General features: G+C 35.6%; 2 protein-coding genes across 10 annotated transcripts in view; both read left to right on the top strand.

Moving 5' to 3' along the window:
* Nucleotides 1–5946, top strand: part of Mctp (multiple C2 domain and transmembrane region protein) — a 34357-nt gene extending 28411 nt beyond the window's left edge. For all 7 annotated transcript variants that reach the window (XM_076529390.1, XM_076529393.1, XM_076529392.1 and 4 more), the window contains one exon: nucleotides 170–5946. In XM_076529390.1, coding sequence (XP_076385505.1) covers nucleotides 170–281 — 112 coding nt within the window. In that variant the 3' untranslated portion in view covers nucleotides 282–5946. The remainder of the gene's footprint in view (nucleotides 1–169) is intronic.
* Nucleotides 5947–9366: 3420 nt separating this feature from the next.
* Nucleotides 9367–26164, top strand: part of LOC100879070 (uncharacterized) — a 35910-nt gene continuing 19112 nt past the window's right edge. Inside the window, exons 1-14 of one of the 3 annotated variants that reach the window (XM_076529377.1) lie at nucleotides 9367–10099; nucleotides 10669–10779; nucleotides 10910–11209; nucleotides 11388–12654; nucleotides 12898–14052; nucleotides 14993–15212; nucleotides 17298–17890; nucleotides 17974–18132; nucleotides 18313–18602; nucleotides 18692–18903; nucleotides 19012–19241; nucleotides 20781–20997; nucleotides 21136–21323; nucleotides 22020–22567. In XM_076529377.1, coding sequence (XP_076385492.1) covers nucleotides 22565–22567 — 3 coding nt within the window. In that variant the 5' untranslated portion in view covers nucleotides 9367–10099; nucleotides 10669–10779; nucleotides 10910–11209; ... (9 more) ...; nucleotides 21136–21323; nucleotides 22020–22564. Of the gene's footprint in view, nucleotides 10100–10668; nucleotides 10780–10909; nucleotides 11210–11387; nucleotides 12655–12897; nucleotides 14053–14992; nucleotides 15213–17297; nucleotides 17891–17973; nucleotides 18133–18312; nucleotides 18603–18691; nucleotides 18904–19011; nucleotides 19988–20780; nucleotides 20998–21135; nucleotides 21324–22019; nucleotides 22568–26164 lie in introns of all 3 variants that reach the window. The other 2 variants (XM_076529376.1, XM_076529378.1) reach the window with 2 other exon arrangements.

The following is a 26164-nucleotide window of genomic DNA, read 5'->3' as shown; positions in this document are numbered from 1 at the left end:
CTATTAACTCTTAGTGGTAGAACTTAGTAGGTAGACTTACTTACTCTTAGTGGTAGGATGATATATACTAGGATCTATAGTAGGAACCTAATTTTTAGTTAGAGTGTCTTTAAATATTAATTGGTAGGAATTTTAAAAAATGTATTATTAATGTTAAATATTTGAACAGGGAATTAAAGCCTTTACCGACGGCCGATTGCGAGAAGGGAAGTACTTCAGGCAGTCCGGGTCCTTCGAATTTGACGCGAAGGGAACAAAGGAAGAGGCACAAGGCCGCGTAGCAGCATGCCCCGCGGCCGGAAGTCGCGGGTCTACGATCACCGAGCATCCTGAGGACGGTCCTGCTGCGGCGTAAAATACGTCAGCGAAAGGAAGCAACGGAGAACCTGGATGTGATCGACATAGACTGAGAAACGTTCGTTTCCACGTTCGTAGTCTTAGCTAGGGGGATGACGTATTCTAGTTTTCAATCTTTCCGATCGCGTACGAACATCTCGTGTGGTATGTCTTCGAAGTCTGATCGTTATTCGCTAGTTCGACAGATTCACGAGAGACGCGGAAATCGCCTTATGAACGAGTTCAGGAACGTTAATCGTAAGAATAGAACCGACACGAGTGTTGATGTACCAAAAATATTCAAGATTTTAAGCCAAAATGTAATATATTACAGCGATCTTTAATCGCGGTTCAAAAGTTACCAGCGAGATGATATTTTCAAATTCTTAATCATAATTTAGCAAGTCAAATTCAGGTAATAAGATTATCGAGTTTTTCCCAGGCATACCACGCAAAATTGTTGCTAGTTCTTCATACGGATAGATTCCAGTAAGTCGACAGAAGTACATCGAGATAACGGTGTAGTTTTCATCTAGTTAGTCTTTTTTGAAACGTAAACATACGGTAGAACGTCTTCGTAGTCTTCTCGAACAGTTCGATTGTGAATCTATGCGTGATTATCCAGCAACAGGAAATTCAACATCGCGTATCAATTTCCTCCAGCAGCCTTATATTTATTCGATCACAAATAGAATAATCTTCTTGGAAAGTAGAGAACGTTATAAATAGATTGCGGATGTTTATCTACAACTTTCATGAATGTTAAATATTTTCAATGCATTCACTGCCACGTCATCCTCATCGCTAGACATTAGAGGATGCGAAATATTAAAGTACATCTTACTTTTTGCTAACGTTAATTGTTTAACATTTTAATAGTCTTGTGTTTGTGGGATTTATAGCCACAATTTTTCATTTGTCTTTGTATCTAATTATTGAGCATGTAGAAAGAGATCCTACTATGCGAGTGTTCGAAAATATATAAATTCCTCTCTCATGGAGTGAATAAGTAATACGTATTTAATAAATAAGAGTTAAAGTGTTAATGCATAAACATTCATGATCTATTCGTAAAACACGAAATGCGTTCAATAAAGGAAGAGATAAACGTCAGATAAATAAGTGGAGGAAACTATATTTGACTTTCTTTGTTGTTGGATGATTGAAGTCAGAAGAATGCGGTGAATCGATTATTGAAAGTATCCCGTTCGAACGGGAAGACCGTGTATGAAAGCGAGCGAGAAAAGTGCGTAATAGATTAGCAAAGCATTAGCCAAGAATATCGACGGAGAAGAGATACCATAGATTCAAAGAAAGGCGAGAGCCTTTCCGGTTATCCTCGTCGATCCGTTTTCGTCCATCGGTGTCGTAGATTTAGCTGCTACAAAAGATCGTTATCATTGAACGAGAGATATTAAAATTTAACGTTAAAGAATTTAACAGAAAAAGACAAGTATAGTTGTTCCGTCGACGACGTCGCTTGACGAGCTGTTTTTTCCTTTCAAGAATGACGGGTAAACTCGCTGCAATGTACTTGATCCTTATTATCGGCGAAATGAAAAAGATAATTTTATCAGCGTTTATAACGTTTCGAAGTAGTTTTAATTCGACTTTCTGCTACCTCGTGCTGTAATCTTGTGATTGACGAAAGTGTTTTACCGGAACGTTGATCATTGAAGGGTGAACGTTATTCGTCGTTCTTGAAATAAAAGATATTAAGTCTTATTGTTGAGGTGTTTCCTCGACATTATTCTCTTTAATAGTATTTAATATTATCGATTTATTCGTTCCAACGCACACTTTCGCGTTACTCTGCCTCCTTGAGCATGAATATACATTTAATGAAACGAGTGTCTTTATGTTGAAATGTATGAATAGTACAATTTAGTGTTTTAACTCTTTTGTTACTGTAGCGTTAAAAATTTCAGGAAGGTTAGTGACGGTGACTGTAACCTTTTGATACTGAAGTAGTGATAGGTTACTATAGTTACCTTTAGGGTACAGAGTCAGGACTGCAGTCATCTTTGGTACTTATAGTTGGAGGATAAATGACTATAATCATTATTGGTTTGCAGTGAGTGATGAGACTATTAGTCTTAATTTACAGTAATGAATTATAGTTATCTTCAGAATTTAACCATGCATTAAAATTACATGACTATAGTCATCTTTGGTATTTATAGTTGGTGGGTAAATGACTGTAATCATTATTGGTTTGCAGTGAGTGATGAGACTATCAGCCTTAATGTACAGTAATGAATTATAGTCATTTACAAAATTTAACCATACATTAAAACTAGATGACTACAGTCCACGATTGATAAATGACTACAGTCATAATGGGCATTTAGCCACAGTGATGAAAGAGTTAAACACAAGAAACATATCAAATTAAAAAAGCGAGTAACCACCGTCACATTGAAACATAGTTTATTTCCAAAAATTGTATATTATACCGTTTGATCTCTTCAAGAATCGACCAAAGAAACGGTTCGTGTAAAAACAACCGAATAAACTCGGAGAAAACTCAAGTAAAAGAAGTAAAAGTTTCTCCCGCGACTTGTAACACTATATTTTTATAACAATAATAGCGACGATGGTTCAAGCTTGGTCTACGATTAGATAACCGGGCCAGCCCCGTGACTTTCTTCGTTGTGAATATTATTACGTTTTGTGCGACTTTTTTTCTCTAGCTATTGTGAAACTGTTCCCAGGAGACGAACGTTACTTCCGTATTTTTTTCATTGCATTTCCGGAACGTTACGAACCTGCGAAAGCGACATTAAACTCCGTGTTTACATCAACAGGAACTAGATCAAGGACTGTTATCAGCGTTGCCATTTAAACTATTGAGAAATGTGATGAGACCCTGGGGAATGTACTCGGAACACTTTCCTCTTCTTTTGTTCGTTCCACTTGTTCGTTGCACTTCGTTGTATTTATAATGAACGAATACATTTTAACATTACGTTTAAACATTAGTTGTATATGATGATTTTTAAAATTAACAAATGTATAGCAATTGTTAAGGAGACAGCAGGTGATCAATATATATATTATATGAACAATATATGTGACAATATATTGTTAACATTTTGACAATTTTTTCATAGTTATAGGATACATTTTAGTATCAACAATATTATATTGGCAGTACCTAATATAAAATATTACCAATAAATATTGATGACTGTATGAATGTATTAATACATATATATATTGCCTGCGTCTTCAAAACATTATGTCGTACTATCTCATAATATGAATGTTTATGTAAATCAATATTTTTATAAAATATTTTTACTTCGAACTAAAATTAGAGGAAAGTGTCAGTACGTTTCGATGGGTCTCAAAGATAGAGAAATAGATGTAGTCCGATATGAAGTAACTGTTATTAACGATTGATGTAAAGATGCTCGAGGAGGGGCGTAACTTGCGAAATTCAATTTTACGGATCATCCGAGAAAGCCGAAAATAAGAGGGGGTGTATCACCGATCCATTTTTCGCTTTTTTAATACGAAACGCCACTTTTTCGAATCTGTCATCGATCTTTCTCATCCGTGTATTTATCATCGTGTTGAAAATACATCATTGAGATGCATTTGTACAAATATTCGACTCTGTGAAATTTACGATGTCATTCTACGAACTTTGTATAACGCGTGGCAATATTTTGTCTAATAATATTGACGCGTGTTACTGTATCACACGAATTCATAGGGTCGAATATCTTCACGTTATTCTTTATCACCGACTGCGGGCCTAACTCATGAGGCAAACACTCACATTACACACGAAAACACTACGAAAGAAAGATGGAAGAGAAAAAAGAGAAAGCTTGGCGATTCTTTTGTCATCTAGTCAACTTTTTTTTCTTTTTAACGAGAGAGAAACTTGTGATATTACGGATCGATTTCCTTGGTTTGTATGTCGTGTGATTTCGAGTTTGACTATTCTTTTCGTCGCGAACGAAAGACAATCAGAAATAGGTTTTTAGTTTGATGATTTTGAAACAAGGTGAGCCTTTCTCTTACAGTCATTCCTTCAGACATTCCTTTCGGTGAAATTGTACGGGTATAATTTATTGATTTAGATTGGAATTTATGAATGGATGTAGCGAACACGTTCATTGTCACAATCTGTAACAGAGTTCTTTTTGTCACAATCTGTAACAGAATTCTTTTTGTACTTTGTTATATTGTATATTATACCATACTGTTTGTAATACAAGTATGTTGTGTACACGTTTACTTTTCTGTTACTAATTATATAAAATAACAATCTTACAATTTGTGGCAGTCAACGTGTTAAATCAGTTATACTAACATTGATTCACTTGTACAATCTCATTTCATTTGCATCGACGAGTCGGTTGCTCTTGAAACTACTTTTTATTTAGAATTTAATTGTAAACGAGACAAGTTTTGAGCAACCGACTCTTCCTATGAAGCTGTTAACATTTCACCGTATCGTTTTTCTACTCTTCCAGTTTTATACTTCCAAAGCGTGTCTTCAAGATTACTTTCCCGATTCAGCAGCGAACCTAGCCATCCTTTGAAGCTTTTTCAACTACTTTTCCTTGGGAGTAGGACAAGGGCACACAAAGCACACACAACAGATTCATACATTATTCCATGAAACAGGTTCACTTTCGAGTTTGCATGATCCAATTTTCTTCGTGTTGTACTTGTCTTCATTAAAGTGTGTTTTAGCTGTTAAGAGCGTGAAAAGAAGGAGAGAGGGCCAGGAGGAATTTCGATTTCCACGAAATCACAAGGATTCATATGTGTATATATATATTTTTCCCAAGATCGTGCTCGTCTGCATCAGTGTTAATCTACGACAAAAGATTTCTTCTTTAATTCTCGTTGCAAGTTGAACGTTTGTAAATATTTTCTTTCTTTAAATTTCCAAATTTATACACATTATAGTTATTTATATATCGATATTATTATAGTTGTTGAAGTGTCAAGTTTTTTTTATAGATATAAATTGAAGACAATATTCGTGAAATGGATGAACACTGATCCACTTCGTTTGCACGATCGCGAACGCTCCGCACACGTCTGTTTACTTCCTAATCGATAGGAGAAACGAGCATTAAACTTAAGACTTAGATAGAAAAAGAGAAGAACAAATTGTGATTCGATTTGGCGGACTTCGAGGTCAACTGCGATTCTCGGACGAAGAAGAAAAAGAGAGAGATCGCGCGTGAAGCATGGAGACACGGGCCAAGTCCCAATTACATATAGAGTATGTCCTACAAAATTATTATTATAAGATCATTGCTAAAAGATCATTGTTATACATTTAAAACAAATTAACAGATATACAGATTGTTTAATGTTGTTCTTTTTTTTTATTTTGATATACAAAAGCGTAATGCTTCTTCTTGGAGGACATTCTTTATATCAACGATCTTAAGCGTAAGAAGCAGGAAACGAATGTACGATTTCACGAATTAGAATGGTTGTTTGGATCGAATTCAGGGACTTGGCCGTGCTTCTCGAGAAATGTACTTACGACAAGGGGTAACATAAGTCGTTATTATTATTCATAATATTTAAAGAGGAATGAAATTAAAAATAAAGAAAGCTTTTAATATCCGACACGCTTTCAATTCATTATCCTACATGAATTTTTAATTTAATTTTTCTTCTTTTTTAGAGGGAGAATGCGTGAGAGAGTGTGTATGCAAATTTCAGTCTGAAGAGTACTTCATTTTTGGAAGAGTAGTTATTTAATTATTATTATATTCTTTAATGATATTCCTTTATATATTAATACTATAATGGTAGTATTCCTTTATTTATTATTTCATTTGTTTTACAGGTGTTAGTAAACAGGGAGAGAATGCATGAGAGAGTGATTTGAGTATGCAAATTTCAGTCTGAAGAGTACTTCATCTTTGGAAGAGTAATTCTTTATTTAATTATTACATTCTTTAATGATTTCTTTTGTAGTCCTTTATTTATTGTTTCCATTTCTTTTACAGGTGTTAGTAGAGTAAACAATTGAAACCTTAACGCATTGATTGCTTTAGTGGAATTTAATTTTAAGAAAATGATTATAGAACAAGAAGAAGAAGAATACTATTTCTGATAAGTTACAATACTAAATTTTACCCAATATATAACAAGACTACATACAAATATTTTAAGTACATATTAATCTTTCTAAAATAATGAAAGTTTCTGCGAATGCAGCAATGTAAACTACTGCATTCTAATACTTTTGCTATGACCTTGCCACGTGCTAAGAATTCCACTCTGGCAGTCAAAGCGTTAGTTTCCAATATTGTATACTTCAACTATAAGTCTCCAATACACTCTCCATAATCTTCTAATATACTCTTCAATATACTCCTATAATTATTAAAATCTATTCGTCGATGGATCAAACCCACAGCGCCATCTGTTTCCAACATATCAAAAAATTTAGCAAGTATTTGAAAAGAAAGAGAATTGTAGAAGGAACACCATGCAAAGGAATGCTATTTGGAACGGTGAAAGTGAAACCGAGCACGAAGCAGAATTCAAAACCCGCGGGACGCTGATTCATATTTATACTCTTTAGTTCATTTTTTTAATACTTTTAACACGCTATGACGCACACGTGCCCGATATAGCGCAATTTCCTTTGTGGCAAGGAAAATCGACAGGATTTGACCTCATTTGTCTGTCTTTCGTCAATGCCAGGGAAAAGAAAACGGAAAAAGTTATTGCGGTGAACGAAGGACTCCGTTTCAGTTCGCAGGAAACGGAGAAATCAAAATGATATGTAATAAATGATCCTTGATAGATTTCTTTACGCAATCATTGATGATCGTGAATCGGTAACAATTTACTTTCACGTAATGGCGTCTGCTATTTCTTCAACTTCATTTCAGATATGTTTCTGTTGCATTACATTGAATATTATGGAATAGTAATAGAGTCACTGTTGACGTTATAAAACTTGAGAAGTTTAGATAAAAAAATTCAGATATTATTTTTGAAAATATGGACTCATTAGTGAAATGCTAAATTTGGAATATGTTAAGAAGAAAATATAATTAGTTGTATAATAAGGAAGAATTCACAAGTGCATTTGTAACGTTTCACAAGTATTTAAATAAGGTATGAACAAAAATAATTAAAAGAACTTAGCTGATTATGTTGACAAGTTTTTTGTTAAAATTAATTTTCATTATTTACTTTTTAAGTCCTGAATGTCCAGTCTGATGTAAATAAACATTAATGGAAGGATTCGGCAGTAGGTCATGGCTTTTATGGTGCCAAAGAACTCGAATGACCTATCAAACCTGTTTCTTCGCGGCACGAGGATTCTTCATTCACCAGGAAGATGATTCGACTTACCTGAATGTCCTAGACCTTGCGCGAGGGTGAAAGTCGAGGTCGAGATCTACTCTCAGATTTGGATATCGCTTCACGAACGATTCAGCTATATTTATCCTAATTATCCTCTTGAAATATGCTTCTTATAGTTCACTAAATTGCCTAATTTATTTACAAAGTGCTACAGTGATAAATTACTAAACTTATATATCTAACTTACTCTCACAAATGTGATAAATGGGTGCATTAAAATAATTATAGATTTAGAGATCTAGATATCAAGATGTTTAGATATTTAGGTATGTTAGAATTTAGGTATCAAAGTAAACCATGCAGGGATAAATTCAAGCATGTATGAATTTGAGAACCTACAAATTTAGCTATGAATTTGAGAACCTAACCATTCACTTCTACAGTATAAATATAACTACAAAGCTATTCAAATCTACTTGTGCAATCAAAAATTTTTATTTGCTTAAAAATATTTCATAGTCTGCTTATCCGCTACATAAACCTCAAACAAGGCAAAAAACAGAAAAAGATCTCTGATATAAGAATAACTGGTATTTTCACAAAATTACGTAATTTCTCTTTCACTGAATATTTCATATTCCGTTCAATTTACCAGGGCACATGCATATTTCATTTTTCTCGTTTTTTTTTCCCCTCGTAGCGACGACGTTTCGAGCCAGGACTAGTTCGAGCATCGAAAGGAACTTTCACGACAGGAAGAAATATTTTGCGTCGCATTTCGGAGAACCTGAATGGTTAATTTTTATTTCCGGCCGTTGTGGCCCTGTTAGCCAGAAATTTTCATACAATCACACCGATGGAAAGTTACGGGAGCAGGCTCGCGTTGACCGCAGCCGGTCGATCCAGTTTTCATGATTCCACGGATCCGGATCCAGCAGGACGTGTCGCGACAAATCGGGCACCATTCCTTTCCGTCGATGCCACCTGACCTCATAATCGTGATTTTCTAATTTGTTCGCTCTCCCGCGAGCAATCCGTCCTGCCTGATCGCATTCTTTCCTTGGATCTCTTTAATTAATTACTTCGAGTCACGGTATTCGTTGAAACACGTAGCAGTGTTTCTACTTTAATCAAAAATTTCAATCTAGCAATATTGTTGATGAGTGTTCAAGATAATCATATCTTTACTATGATGGATGTCAAACACAGTAATTGTCTGTGTGTAGCAATTGTTATTGTTATTAGGTATATTCTTTGAGACTGTGAGCAATTATATTTTATAGAGTAATTGCCATTGATGTAGCAATAATACTCTACAAGTAATACTCATGTAAGAATAAAGACATGTATTGCTACAGCAGCTGCTACTATCAGCAATTGCAATAGGTTATAGCAGAGTAGTTGCCATTGGTGTAGCTACATTACTATTTGTACAAATAATACTTATATAAGAATGAGGACATGTAGTGGTATAACAGCTGCTACTATCAGCAATTGCAATATGTTATAGCAGAGTAGTTGTACAAATAATACTCATGTAAGAATGAGGACATGCACTGCTATAGCAGATATTCTCAGCAATTGTAGTTACAATCTTCAGTAATATTTTGTATGACCATAAGCAGTTTTCATATTGCTAATTGAATGTGTGAATAGATAGTAGGTGAACATCTATCAGATATTGTAAGGATATTATTAATGTATACAAGCAATTATCATATTGCTGATTATAGTAGTATCTGTAAGTGTATGATTATCAACTCTCTGTAACATGCTTGAAGTATTATAATGTACTGTCCATATTCTTATTTTCTCTAAATTTGCACTTTAATATCCTCAGCATTAGACTAACAGTATTTTAATTTCCAGATAGCTGCACTTTCTAAGACACCTAATTATCTCATTAGAGGTGAAATTATTCAAGTCGACTGCAACTATACATCATTCTTGCATCTATAAGAAGATCCTTGAAGTTGCAAAATCATAGCAATCACTTTGCAAAGATTAAGAAACGAAGCCTTTCTCTGAAACCAGGAATAACTGAAGATAGTCTCTCGATCACAGCATAAGATTTCACTTTCCGTCTATGCGGTAAATCGACCTGTCTTCATTTGCAATCGAAGACCTATCATTAGCAACGTTGATTGTGTTGTTTTTCCAATTTCCGTTCGGATTTACGTGTGTTGAGATAAAAAGAGACCCCGCAGAGCATAGTGGGTAGGGTCCAGCCGTAACACGAACGTGAAAGTAAGATTCCACTGCACGAGCCTGTATTTACCTTTGCGAGCTCTTCGTACGTACACACTGGAGAACCCGTTTCGGGATTTTACACGTTCCAGCGGGCAAACAGGCGTGGACCGTCCCACGGAACCGATTAGAAAACTTTCTCCATTGGCCGTGACCTCGATACCAGCCACGTTTCGGCGATGACGTGCTGCAAAGGCTCGATAAGGTGAATTAACGGCGCCATTAGTGGGGCTTCTCGCCACAATCATCCTCGAGGGTCATTGGCGTAGCCAGAATTTTTGTTTAGGGATGCTATAACTTTTCTTATATTTATTTGGTTAACAAATTGTGTCGTTTTTTGTCAGTTGATAACATTTATATATTAACAATATTTTCTGCAACAAATCTTTACTTTTGAAGCATACATTTAAGGCTATCTTATTAAGGAAATATTGTTATATGATCTTAATATTGATAAGTATAAATTGTATAGTATAATGAGGTTGTGTTACACTTATGAATAGTGATTCATGTTCTAGAAGAGCAACCATAGATGTAGATGCTCCTTATGATTAAACGAAGATCTTGATCAGTAATAAATCTTCATATACGTTAAGAAAACACTTAACATGTTATGTAACAAGATTTCAATATATAACATTTGTTGTCAAACTGCTTCTAGAAAAACGACAAAACGTTTTAGCCACTTCAATAACATCATCCCACTTGAGGCATGATTAAAATAACTTTTGAAAATTTGTAGACTTGAGCATGACTAGTTTTCTATACTTTCAGGAATCCAATTCCACCGAGGTTCTTCCCAAGTTACGCCAATGTGGAGAACGCGAAGATGTGCTATAGGAAACGTGGAAGAAAGTTTGCAGTGGCTTTTATTCGGATTCGTTTGTACGTCCCTGAACAGACTGTAATTTCCATTGAAGAATGTTTCCTTCCTTCTTTTAACATAACAATGCTATAGAATTTGAATTACAACAGATTCGTTAATGATACCATTGATTAAATTTTCAATTTACAGGAATGAAGTTTAATTCTGAAATTCCTGAGGAATCGAAATAAACATTATTGTAGATCTGATCATTGTAGATCAACACGTTTACGAATCCAACGCGGTACAATCAAGCATCATTCAATACGATGGAACGTGAGCGACGTACGAACGTGGGTTCACGAGTATTAGGCTGTTTGGAGAGGATTGAATAATGTTTTGAATGCAGTGTAATCGCCTCGTGACAGGAATCTTAACGCAGAACTTGTGTTGAAGAAACTTTATTTCGGATGGGACACTTGAGATACAATTTAGTTAAATTATTCTGAGGTACAACTCATTGTTCTTCATTATTCAGATTGGTTAAAGCTTCAGTTTTAATTGTTTCAACCTATGGACATTAGCTAATCAAATGATGTTAGCTTATCAAATGCAGCTACTCTGATCTTTAACATTATAGATTTTCTAGCATTAAACACTCTTGGTAAATTAATCTTAAACATTTCAGATCATCTGACATCAAATACTCTGTATACTCTGGCCTCAAACGCTGTGAATCTTGTTCTCAAGATTCTGGATCGTCCGTCAAACACTCTGGATATTCTAACCTCAAACATTGTGGATTCTTTGAATTGCAACATTCTGGATCATCGGACATCAAACGGTCTAAATATACCGACGTTCCACACCTTCTAAACACTCTTGATCTCCTACTATCTCCTTTAACATTCTGGATCTTCGCTTTGAATACACGTGATTTGCGAATTTTATTTAAGACAAGTCTTTATGTGTCTGTACTTGAAATGTCTGAAACACAATGACCGAAATGGCACAAATACTCGAGCACCTGATCAATCGGTCACGTAACGTTTGTGATGCAAGCCGAATTAAAATTCCAAGTGGGAGGTTTCATGTAACGAAAGCGATCCACTTTTCATACAAATTTCCAGCGAATGGCTAGCCAGTGAACTTTTACTGAAAAAGGGCGTAGTGACTAGATCGATTGCATACGGTTGCGGAGAGCCGAGATATAGCATTGTTATACAGTTGACCTTTATCGCGTGGCCCTCCCCTTGTTCTTTTTCCCGAGCCGAGTTTCCCACGGGACCTTAGATCTTGCTCTCTGAACTGTCTTCCATGTGTGCGAGCAATTTTCATTTAATCTATATGCATACCCCGTGTGTCAATAAAATGTTACACGGTTTTATGGCTTTTGCGGTGAACGCGATCACGCTAAGGATCTCTCGTAGATAATTAAATGTAAGCAACATTATGAATATGTTACACTCTTTACGGGATCCAGATGAAGATTCTGCTTACTTTCCATCACGCGTCGGGGCGTTCTTGCATGTGCGAAATCAGCGCTGTAATTGTATAAGAAACATTGGATGAAAGTTTATGTTCCAAGACTTTTGTATGTCGAATTGGAGAAAAATATCATGAAAGTGGATCGTTGTTTTTACTACGCGGAACAGATTTAATTCGTTCTGATACTCTACTTTAGGTAGAGTCACAAAACAGCTGAACACCTGTGTCTGGGACCGCTTAAGTAAATGATCTGAGTATCTGTGTATTCAAGTATCTAATTGCTGAATTACTTGATTAACTAAACACCTGAATATATGAATACATACTCAATATGTATAGCTCTAAGTACCTGAAGTACTGCAGCAAGAGTGTGAGTTTATGAAATCATTATGCAAAATGTTAGAGTAGAACCTAAAACATAAGAGTATATTAAAAGTTCTGAGTACCTGAAGTACTTAAGCAAGAATGTGAGTGTATAAAATATTATCCAAAATGTTAGAGTAGAACCTAAGTCATAAGAGTGTACTAAAAGTTTTAAGTACCTAAAGTACTTAAGCAAGTTATCCAAAATGTTAGAGTAGAACCTATAAAACTTAAGAGTATACTAAATGTACTTACTCATACTCAGTAGCCATTTAGTATTTATGAAATGATTGAACTAAATAGCTCCTAACCACACACATACTGAAGTCACAAAATTTCATTTCTAGATGATGCTTTTTGTGGGATTTTAATGAGCTGAAGCGGTCAAATAGCTTGCCATCTGCTCGTTAAACCGCTTATTGGTCATACTCGAAGGATTACGGCGCTGCAAAGGATGCTCATCGAGCTCGAGGAAGATTTACCCTGACCCACTTCCGGTCAAGTTCATTGCTCATCCATGGCACGCTGGCCTTACCTTGCACGACTGCCATTCTTCGCCTCTTCCTGATTCTTTCTCTTGCTCTCTATTCACCAACCGGCTCATCTTGCGAATCTTGACGCCTCCGCTTTGACTAAACAGTAGAGCGAGAATAGCATTGATCATCGTCCCTCGGTAAATTATGCTCGGAGAGTGAATATCTCGAATTGCGAAATGTATCGCGGTGTGAAGACAGCCTCGGATAGTAATTGAGAAGTATCAGATTTAGAAAGTATGTATCTTTCACCGTGACTCATCGTGCTCGTTCAGCTACATTCTTTAAGAACAAATTTATCAATTGTTAAATATCAATTTGATTCTTTTATGTGAATTGTAAACTTAGGAATCAATCAAAAATATTTGTAGAGAGGTTAATGTTTGTATGGTAATTAATCTTCAGATAATGAAGTGATGTTTGATGCTGTGTTAATAATTATTATTAATATTTAGAGCAAAGTAATTACAATATAGCAACGTTGTACATATTGATATCTAGAGCAAGACAATTAGACAATTAGACTGTTAATATCTAAATACTCTGTTATTGATATCCAGCCCAATTAGAGTAATCTTCAAATGCACGGTAGCATGTTAATAATTATTGTTAATACTGCAATGAGAAATTCTTAATGAATGAAACATAATTGATACCCAAACCGAGCATAAATTCACCGAAAAAGGACACCATGATTTCAAATGCAAATACAAGTATTTATGATGCATAAACGGTAAAGTTCCTTTTCATACTAATCAGATATTCATTAAGCTCATTCATGTTGCGATCACATAAATTACCCTTAATTGCAGCGCATTTGTTTTCAATTATCCAGGAGTCCGTATTTTAATAAACGAGGATCGAATCGTGCCACGTGTCCAGAATCGAAGGCAATTTTAACGAACAGTCTACTTGCGGAAGCGTTTATTACCTGCGTCACGAACACCTGTTAAAAACTCATCGCGGAAGGTAATTAGTCTAAATTAGCAACTCTGTTCGCGTTCGTTGTAACGCGATGGTAAATCAGACGCTTCATTTAACGCGCTATCTAGCTTGAATCTAAACTCATCAGATAGACCTGATCTTTGTTCTTCTAATTGTCAAGGGCAATGTAATACGTTTGCAGATTAACATAATTAAGAAAATGATCACTTAATTAGACACATATATAATACATGATAATTGAGCGCATTAATATTCCTGTAGAATTATTCTGTGCATAGATAATGTTCAGTGATTAAGTTTCTTTAGTAATGCAATTAGAAATAGAAGAATGTAGAGATATTAATTATATGTACATGTTATAATAATGTAGTTATATGTACATATAATAATAATGTAGTTATATGTACATATAATAATAATTTAGTTATATGTACATATAATAATAATTTAGTTATATGTACATATAATAATAATGTAGTTATATGTACATATAATAACAATGTAATTATATGTACATGATTTATAACTGATCATTACCTATTTTGATAAGGAAGATCCTAGTTACATAATTACAAACAATTTTGTCAACTACTCCAAAAAAGTCTTACAAATTTTATAAAAGTTTCAACAAAACAAAATGAAGCATTGCACAAAAAAAAATCTGATGATTTTATCATTGAGTAACATTACCAAATACATTCCTAAGAGTGTTGCCATATGGCGTAAGATCCCCAAATTGCACTACCTTACAATTACACAATTAGAAGAAGAGTACGTGCATTAATTCGCGCAGCGCCCTTTCGTCCTCGAGCCAGAAGCGTTTTAGAGAAAAAAAAGTAGAAAAGAAGGTTGGAGTGGTCTTCTGAGAATTCTCTGCTGATGGCGTGCGCCTCCCGGCGAGAATCTTCCGTAATTTCATTGCTTCTCCCTAAAGTACTGGTAAATTGTGTTCCGTTTCTTACAGTTCCGACGGTGGCTGCCAATAAAGAAAGAAAATCGAGGTTTCATAAAGTGCATCCTGACACGAGCGGAAACGAGTAAACAGGAAGGATTGCGGCAATTCGTGAAGGACCTTTCCGTGGTATACGACAGAAGAGTCATCCTGTGTTGTGCAATTTTAATCGAACCGCTATGGGACAATTCAGGCTCCTCAAGGAACGAATATACGGGATGTTGAGGAAAAGGTTAAACAGATTCTAATGAAATGAGCGGTGATGAAGAAACTATGAGGAAAGAGACGTATAGAGACTTTTGTAGAAGTTATAGCGTTAGGTATAGATTAGATACTGAGTTATTAAATATCAAATACCAAGCATTGTATTATAATATAAGGAACACTAAATACTAAATGATTGACTCAATATTAAAGACTCAAAGTACTATTAATACCTCAGAAGTATTAAATAGAATATCAGTTACTGAAACAAAATGTCAAGTACTTGGCACCACATAGTTTTCTAAATTCCAAATACTAGATGTATATCTGAATCATTTAGTCCTATGTTGTACAACAATTTTCTGCGTGAATACGATTTCAGACGAATCAATAGAATGTTTCGAATTTAGTTGAATATAAACGAGGTGCGCATTGATCTCGGTTATCTAGGCCTGTTGAGCTACTAGTATCTTTCCCTTTCACTGCTACCATGCAGAAAAATCCGCTAGAACTCTGCACGTATACTGCGTTCGCTTTTCGCTGTGTGCGCGCTGGCCGGTTTAATACGGTCACGTGTGCACGTTCATGTCACGCCGGTATAAACGAGAATGACAAAATCTTCCAGATGAAAGGAATCTCGTTTCGTGTTCCTTATACTGTTTCATAGTTTCGAGAAGTAAGCGTATCAAGGAAAAGAAAGGCTTTGTTTTAACTTTATGAATACTATACTGAGTTTATTGATCGTTCCTCGGCTTCGGATAAAACCGTGCAGCTTTCTTCTTGTATATTCGATATTCGCTTTAAAGTCTGAGCTCGTAACTTTGTACGTGAAGTATCCTGATATTGAGATTATGATTATTACTGTTATTATGATTTTTACTATGCTTTTTATGTAGTGTTCAATGTATTAGTTAAATGGAGAACTGGCAGATATTGAACACTGACGGGTATATAGTAGTTGAAACATTATTAATTTGGTACTTGGTATTTTACTATTTAGTGTACACACTGAGGGCTAAATAGTACTTGAAGCATTATAAATTTAGTATTTGGTATTTCATTCAATATAAACACTGAGAACTAAATAGTACTTGACACACTATAAATTTGATACTTGGTATTTTACTATTTAGTGTACACATTGAGGGCTGAATAGTACTTGAAGCATTATAAATTTAGTATTTGGTATTTCATTCAATATAAACACTGAGAACTAAATAGTACTTGACACACTATAAATTTGATACTTGGTATTTTACTATTTAGTGTACACATTGAGGGCTGAATAGTACTTGAAGCATTATAAATTTAGTATTTGGTATTTCATTCAATATAAACACTGAGAACTAAATAGTACTTGACACACTATAAATTTGGTACTTGGTATTTTACTATTTAGTGTACACATTGAGGGCTGAATAGTACTTGAAGCATTATAAATTTAGTATTTGGTATTTCATTCAATATAAACACTGAGAACTAAATAGTACTTGACACACTATAAATTTGGTACTTGGTATTTTACTATTTAGTGTACACATTGATGGCTGAATAGTACTTGAAGCATTATAAATTTAGTATTTGGTATTTCATTCAATATAAACACTGAGAACTAAATAGTACTTGACACACTATAAATTTGGTACTTGGTATTTTACTATTTAGTGTACACATTGAGGGCTGAATAGTACTTGAAGCATTATAAATTTAGTATTTGGTATTTCATTCAATATAAACACTGAGAACTAAATAGTACTTGACACACTATAAATTTGGTACTTGGTATTTTACTATTTAGTGTACACATTGAGGGCTGAATAGTACTTGAAGCATTATAAATTTAGTATTTGGTATTTCATTCAGTATAAACAGTGAGAGCTAAATAGTACTTGTAACTATTATAAATTTGTCATGTGGTATTTTACTATTCAGTGTTCAGTGTGATGTTAGCTTCTATAGAACATATTTAGGACTTCAATATCTAATTCTTGATGTCTACTTTTTTACTACTCATACATCATGGCATAACCATAATATATGCATAGGAGACCCTCACATTCTGATTTAGTATCCACTAGACAGCATTTAATAAAAATTTTTAAATTGATTGTAGGTATCAAGTTCGAAGATAAAATTTTTCTTTCGTCACATGGGTGCAGCGTGAATCGCGAATTACAAAATGCACGAGACAATGGGGAAGACGTATTATCTCGCATAGGTCTTATTTAGCACACAAGGAGGACGAAGGGAGGTGATTTTCAACGCATCAAACATTGGCTCAAGTACGTGGGAGAAGAGGAGGAGGCCCCAGTGTAATCATCAGCATGCCGTGTATCCGGGCATTCAATTCGAGGATTCTCCTCGCCCTCCTTCGGGGATCTTCTTCATTGTGCATACGTCTCCTCTTAGCGCTTTCGCAACGTGAACGGCCAGGACCAGGATCCAATCATTAGGGGAAAAATGCGCATCCCAACAAAACGATCGGAAGTGTAATCGATTCTTAGCGGATAAAGATTGATGTTACGACAGTTAATTGTAGGGTGATAATTTTCTCCATTCAAATCGCATGAAGGATATTGCGTGATAATAATAGCACGAGAGATGCATTTAATGTTTTCATCGCTTCCGAAGGAATTGTGCTTACTGCTAATTATTCTGTAATTAGAGAAATGAAAGAGAACCTTTGTACTAAGCATATTACCAGAGGTATACATTTGTTAAGATATTTTTAGATTTGCAAAACCTTTGTACTTTTAAATTAGGCACTTTTCTAATCTTGTGTTTCTTAGGTCACCGCCTCCTTGGAATGCGTGATATAATACACTTAAGACTGATGTCGCCAAGGAAGTCTACATGTGTTTCTTGACAGGAAGCAAAACCATATGACACCTTTGTCGAAGACAGTCCTCGATGCCAATAATGAATATCGATGGAGAAGTTACATAACGGTATAACGTTACCAGTTAGGCTACCATTTCATTCCAGTTAACAGAATATCGTTACTATTACGGCTAATTGTACAAGTATTACAGTTTAGCTCAGTGACCGACATTTAACGATCGTACCATTGTAATCGCGCAGATAGTCGTATAATCACGATAGTTCTAATGATATGAAATTTGTGGTAGATCCAGAAAACGCTTTAGAGTGTATCGGACACATAATAGAGGAATTCCTGTTGGGTTACGTGGATAGAGCGTAAGAAATCGAATGGCAATCAGTCGTGGTGGAACGATCGCAAAAAAGTGAATTGAACGGTGATCAAGCCTCACGCTCTATTGTCAGGAAATGCATTGGCGTCGCCGCACTATAGCGGCTATTATCGGGTTTTCTTACTGTATATCACGCTGTGAAGGGAAGTGGCTTTCCCTGCCCTTGTTTCGAAACTGTCATATCCCTTGCTTTATTGCCTCTTCAAGTAATAACGTTAGATTTATCGTTAACCATCATATACCTTGACATTAACGTTTTAAATCGATATTTGCATTATTAAAATCTTTCTTCCAGATGATGAAAATCTTTCATCATTATCAGGATTTGATTACCCGTTTCCTTTCATTAATCTTCAAGATTATAATAGGAGGAAGATTAATATCTTTGTGGTAATATTTCAAATTATGGGAATCTGATAATTATCATCTTGTGTTTCAAATTATTATCCGCAAAAAATGTATTAATGTTACATGGTTGTACTCATTGCTAGGAATATTTGGATACAGGTAATCTTTGTTGTAACAAGACTCTACAATGTTTTTATGTGTCTACAATGTTTTTATATTTATTTTATATGACATTGCATTGAATGTTACTGTATGACTTGCTTCTAGGTTTATTTGAAATATCATAAGTGTCTGATACTTGTGTCCTGAGTGCCGACCGAGTGACTGACCCACGATTCCTTTGAGAACTTGCATAACCGAGCCACGTACTACAACCGCCTCTCACTTCGTTTGATACTGTCCGATTTTATTCGGGCTAACATGTGCCTCGTACACCGAGGTTGAAATTCGTCCAGCAGGCTGTGACGACGCTTGCATAGTTTACCAGAAGAAATTCAGTGCGCCTATAATGTTACACTGATTTATTTTACTACCGAATTAGGCTTTGCTATTGTGTTATACTAATGTCTGCGTGCTTATCCGCTGATGTGATTCTATGATTTATAGTACTGTATTGTTATACTCCTAAAGCGGTAAACTAGTGAATCAGATTTACTATTACCCTGCTACAGGATTATTCTATTACGTAGATCTGTAGTATAGATTAACTGCTATGAGTAATAGCTCTCTGCTCTATTGTAGTATCTTAGTAGTTCAGTAGTATTGTAGGCATGATGTAGTAAATATTAATGATATAGAATGAAAGAATGTAACTTTAGTAGTATCATAAAATGGTACTGAAATACTAAAGGGTTATAATGAATTAGACATATCTCATAAAGTATACAATTGTCTGTGCTTGCAGAAAAGTAGGCTTTCATTATAGCATATGTAGTAGCCTAACTGTATAGTAGTGTACAATAATTATGCTATAAGTGCAGGTTACATATACAAAGTGCTGTACCCATTAGTACTCTAGTCCATAAACATTGTAAAAGGCAAATGAATTGAGTCAATGTTTAACAATTACAGGAGCATCTACAAGGGAAAGCATTAATAAGAGCACAATTCTACCAGGCAGGAAAATCCAGCGTTTCGAACGGTTTATTGAATTCTGAGCGTAGAAAACGTTCGTCAAACTTTTAGAGCAGAAAAGAAAACTATTAAAAGCGCTGCGACTGTAACTGGATGGTATCGAGTGCCGGTAATGGAAACACTTTTACAACCGACATTTTATCAATTTCTAATTACACGCGTAAACGTTGCGAGAACGAATAATAAAATGGAAAAACGTTTCCTTCATATTAGCACGGTACTTTCTACTTTTTGAGTCAACTTGACCTTACTGCCCTCTGGTACGTTGGTCTTTCATTCTCTAATGAAAATACGTTAAAAATAATATTCTTGGGAATTTAACTAACTTTCGATGTACAACCTCGTATTTTCTCCTCGCAATTCGGTGTATTTAATTAACAGAATTTAACAGTGCGTGGACACTTTCACCGCGTCACCCATAGCTCTTTGCTTTCCATCGTGCTGGAATTGGCAAATTAATGTCTATTACGAAGGCTGCACGCGTCTTCCTGATCGACGAATGACAGATAGAAATCAGAACCGTATTCGTTATGAAAGGTCATTTTTCTGCATGGCTATTCCGATATCTATCTAGTCATTCACACTTCTTTAATAATACAGGAATTCAGTGAGTTGTTTTCACCTGCTATGTTACATTATTAGTACACTTTGTGTGACAGCATAGTTTTAAGAAACTATTATAACATTACAACACTATAACATTAAAAAAGCTGTAACTAGTTAATATTTTATAATGGTATAGTTGTTACAATTATATAAATAAATGTATCTTTATAATCATATTATATATACTACATTTATGGTATAAATATTGTACACTACTATACAGTTAAGCTACTACATATTGCTACATGTTATATTATAATGAAAGATAAGAAAAGTAAATTATTTTTTAATTACAGGTACTATTGTACAAGTGCTCAGAACAATCTTTGAGTGTGGATTATACTGTACAGAGAAGAGATTTTTCAGTGAAAGCAAACGGTAGCTAAAGGATCAAATCGTAACGTTTGATCGATGCATCGTATTCAGTCAGCTCCATGAAATGAAACTTTGTTGTCCTATGTACGTGAAACGTGTTCAACTTCTGCAAATCCGGACAGGTTTGATTGCGCAAAGGTGAGCCAGTAAATAACTTCTGGGAAAATGTTCTTTTCGAGAAAGACGTAAACATGTACTTTGACTTCCATGAAAAGTACGCTGGAACCCAAAAGTAGTTGCAGAGTAAACTAATACCATTGTAAACACTTTGTACAGATGTTCGTTGCCATTGCCGACATATTGTGCGCCTTGTGTGGCAGAATTGCCATATTGGACATTTGGAACTTCTGAGGATGCGAAATTTTCATGTGTGGGAACTTGAGGATGTGCACATTTGAAAATTTAGGAAACTTGAGAGTTTGGAAATTAGAAACATATGCAACTGTATAAATTATTGTTCTAAAGTGAGTTGTGTGAAGTAACCTACATTCTACCTTCCTCATGCTGCATACTTAGGATCCATCCACATTCTGTAAGGGATGTAAACCTACCTTATGTTGTTTATGTTGGTTTTGTACCTTATGTAGCTATGTATCTTATGTAGCTATGTACTTTATGTAGATATGTACCTTATGTATCTATGTACCTTATGTAGCTATGTACCTTATGTATCTATGTACTTTATGTAGCTATGTACCTTATGTAGCTTTGTACCTTATGTAGCTATGTACCTTATGTATCTATGTACCTTATGTAGCTATATACCTTATGTATCTATGTACCTTATGTAGCTATGTATCTTATGTAGCTATGTACCTTATGCAGCTATGTACCTTATGTAGCTATGTACCTTATGTAGCTATGTAATTTATGTATGTATGTACCTTATGTAGCTATGTACCTTATGTAGCTATATACCTTATGTAGCTATATACCTTATGTAGCTATGTATCTTATGTAGCTGTATACCTTATGTATCTATGTACCTCATGTAGTTATGTACCTTGTAGCTACGCCACTGGCCATAAACAAGTAAATTGTTTCTCGTTTACAAAAGAAAATCAGATCACTCTCAGTTGTAGCGATCAGAGGATCGCCTGCCGACCATACTCTCACCAATCGGTGCTAGAATTTCTCTAACAAAAATGTGTTGCTTTCAGGCCGCCCAAGACAAAGAGTGGGACTCGTGTTTGATGGACAGTATCAGCTGGAAAAAGCTACTTATCTGGAATTGTCTCAGGCATATACCGGTTCGCCAAGGGGCCAATCGAAGGAGAGGCTTTCTCCTGGATCACGGTCTGTCGGTGTTCCTTCGCACGGAGTCTCCACAACTTCTGGAGGGGATATCTATATAGTCTGTCCATTCCGGCTGAGCCCCTTCAAACTGTTCACGATCCTAAGCCCGTGTACGCGTATTGCCAGCCCGTGTATCTATCGAGATCAATCGCGATTTAACCGGTGCTCTCCACGAGATCCTCTTTGAGAAGTTACCGGCGAAAGAACAAACAGAGGAGAAAAAAGGTTACCGCGGTAGAGAGAGGCGTGTAAAGGGGCATGGCTCGAGCGTGGTGCGTTGTGAGAAAGTGCAACAGAGAACAGTAACGCGCGAAACGTAACCGAGTCGTGAGGTTTTTGACCGGAAGTCGGAAAGGAGAGACGCGGGAGTTGCTTGAGCAGTACGCTGGTACAGGATATACTCTGCACCATGGTGAGTGATAGTTGTAGACGCTTTGAACGCTCTGGAGTTAGGAGATGTCACGCAGAATTTAAGGGAAGGTTCAGGAGAGCTTAAGGACTCAGGAGGACCTAGGGAGAGTTTAAGGAGAACTTAAGGTTTGAGGAGTTTGGGACATAGAGCTTTGGATATGGAGGAGACTGAGGAGCTTAGGATCTGCTAGCTTAAGACTTAATGGAAGTCTTACTAGAGGAGTTCAGAATTTAGGAGAGTAAAAGAGAGAGTTTACGATGTAGGCAGGACTTAGGATTTAGGAAAATATGGAACTTAAAAAAAATTGTAATGTAACAAGAGATTAGAGAGGGCTAGGATTTATGCAAGCATAGTTCCATGAAAACTTAGAGGCTACTCTAGAACTGTAGAACTTGCAAGATCTATGATCTGAGAGTTCAATACTTTATAGTCTAAAACTTATAGATAATCAAAACCATATGGAGAATCTAAGTTCAAGGAAGTTAGCATCTAAAAGAGTCTATGACTTAAGAGATCCTATTATCTAAGCAGAACCTAGGGAAAGTGTAAGACCTTAAAAGTGTTTAGAATGTAAGATTTCAAAGAGATAGCTAAAGAATATGGAGTTCCTAGGTCCAAGGGTCTAAGTAAAGTCAAAGTGAAATTTTCAGACCCGTTCCTTTCACGTATATGGTGCAAAGTGTGAACGGTTAACTTTGGTATAATTTCTTCATTAGAATTTTGTTACATAACAAATTTATGTAATGATTTGACCCAAATGAACGAACCAGTAATTCTTCACTTCGTTAGTTCTGTCTGCGGATTTCCAGGATGTCGTTCTTTAATTCCGGTGCTATACGCTTTCCACCGGCGACTTTAAAGTGGATCGTGCGTTGACTAACGCCCACGCGTGCATGGAATAAGGGAACCAAACTGTGGAAAGCAACATTCCTCTTTATTTCGCTAATCCTCCTACGTTCATCGGAAAAGTTTGAATGATCAGTGGTGCATTAAAATGGACTCTAACGTTTTAATGGAACTTGCGAGTTTCAGTTCATTAAATGTCACCGAATGTATCTTAACACCTTAGTTAATCAATATATAAATATATTGCGATTAGCTGCAGTTAGTTAATGATAAAAATATTAATGGAAGACTTAAGACTTAATAGAAGACTTAAGTACTGAAGATTAGATAGGATCTTGTTTGAACTCGAAAAGAAATCTCGATCGAAGAAATCAAGTTTCCCGGCGCACAAAGAAAAAGGCAGCACCGAGATCAGGTAATAGGCAAAATTGAAGCTGGATGCTCTGCTATTCGCCCTGCGGGAAGGAAATGGGGGTCAGTATGTGAACAGCTTCGCTCCTTATGTCGCAATTCATGAGGTCGAACGTTTTCATCTTCAGATCCTCTTACCATTCTTCTTTCTCTTCTTTTCTTGGAAAATTCAGCCATCATTTGAAACCCTAGGATCATTTATTATTCCCTCTACCTTTGAATACTTACCATATCAATGGTACAAAATGCTCCTGTTCAAGGTAAAATCATATGCAATGTATTACTATTATTACAGAATTTATTAAAGTACATAACTAAAAATTCTTACTCTTTTTAGGTTTTGTAATTGTCAAGCTTTATATGCACATACTCTACATGCACACATATTGCACAGAAGAAATAAAACAGAACAAAATATATTAAATTCTAGTTAAGTAAGTTTAGAAGTATGGTTACATTTAGTGGATCAAAATTTAATGCATGAAGCAAAGTGATGAAATTATTTTATGGATGTAGAAGAAACCATCAAAGATTTCCAACGATGGCGATTAAAAGACACGGTATCTGGCGGCCAGAATATTAACGATCTTTCCCCGGCAAACGGAAAGATGGGCCATAAGAATAAAAAATAAAACTCGCTACTGAAACGGTGAGATCGAAATCTATCGCCGCGCGCAACAGACTTAATAGACAATGAAGATTTGCGGGCGCGATAAGTCGAACCGCAGGAATCCCTTTTCAGTTTTCACGTAGCTCCTTTGTTGAAAGTTTTGCCGATGAATTCGTGGTAATTACACGTGTTGCGCAACACCGCGGTTCTTATTACAATATCCATATTGTTGGACCGTAGAAAGCGTCCAATTACACTTGGACCGCGTAAACCGTTGTTGCGGTTCGTGCAACCAAATCAAATCGACGATTGGGCAAACGAGCCCTAGTTGACCCTACAAGTATTTATTAGCGAAACGGTACGTGTTCGAAAGCGACTCTACCTTTTCGCCACGTTGGAATTCGTTTGTTGGGTACTAGGAAACGTTTCCACTTTAGGAACAAGTGACTCAATTTTAACAAAATTATTCTCTACAGAAATGGTTGTGGACGCAATCATTAATTATAGCGAATTGTTAAAGTAATTTAAGTAATACAATTCTTGTGTTTGCGCCTGTTTTGGAAACTTGAGTTGTAACTTCAAACATTTGCAGGTTATTTGAATATTTGGACGAAGTAAGAAAAAGTTTTTCCTAACCTTAGAAGCTAAGAAAAGGTTTTTCCTAACCTTAGGAGCTAGGAAAATCTGGGGAGAACCTGCGAAGCGTTGTAGTCTAGGGTTGAGTGAGAGGCTGTGTTTCAAGGCTGGGACCAAGTTACAGTTCTTGAAAAGAATAGCGCATTATAGCGTGAGAAAGCAACCTTCTTATTCTTTTGTTAATCTTTGGTAAACATAGAGCCACGGTATTTGGGATTTCCGTGTGATTGGATATCGATACTCGACCACACCAGTTGGCTTCTGTGGTCTACTACGTAGCCAAGACCTAGTTTGAAGGGTTAGCAATGATACTTAGGGACCTGGTGAATGTCTCCATTGTTGAACTTCAAAGTTGTACAGTTATGATTAATGTTAGTATGACCTGCTGATGAAGGTTGTTAACTGCAGGTCCAGTATTTGGATGAATGATGATGATATTAGTTGGAACTGTTGTATGTAAGCTACATTCTTGTAAAATATGAGGCCCTTAGATAATCTTATCTTATAAGTATAAAATAGTTAGCTTATTTTATAAGTCTTATTGTTTATTAGATAATGTATCATATACACTGATAAAATAAGTAAAGTACCTGAAACTGTTTAAATATCAATATCAATAACAATAGATTAATGTTATTTAGGTATCACAATATCTGATCACACATAAATTCTAAACAGAACATAATCTCTAAGAGAATTAATTTTACAATTTTATGTATGAGTATGTTAATACATAAAATTACTTCAGACACTATATCCTAACTCTTAACCACCATGATTTAGAGATACAATATACACAATCCATGTATTAAACATAAGCAAATAGCTTTCTGATTATTGTACACAATAATTTCAAGCAGAGAGACTTAACCTCAATAAATATCCAATCATGGTACTTAAGGGTTAATCCAGTTACCATAAACATCCAGTATAAATACTCAGAAACTCTTTCATCCTACAGAAATCATGAAAGACATGCGTGAAGCAAATTGAGAACGTAAGATCAGAAGTGGTCCAGCTGTTGACCAAAAAGTTTGAAGGCGAAAGTATGTACTCGAGGAGAAGAAAGTTCTGTCACTGAACATGCTAAGTGG

This window comes from Megachile rotundata, chromosome 3, assembly GCF_050947335.1.
Source record: "Megachile rotundata isolate GNS110a chromosome 3, iyMegRotu1, whole genome shotgun sequence".
NCBI classification, from domain to species: domain Eukaryota; kingdom Metazoa; phylum Arthropoda; class Insecta; order Hymenoptera; family Megachilidae; genus Megachile; species Megachile rotundata.
The sequence above is the reverse complement of the archived record's forward strand: the minus strand, read 5'-3'. Positions and strand labels throughout refer to the sequence as shown.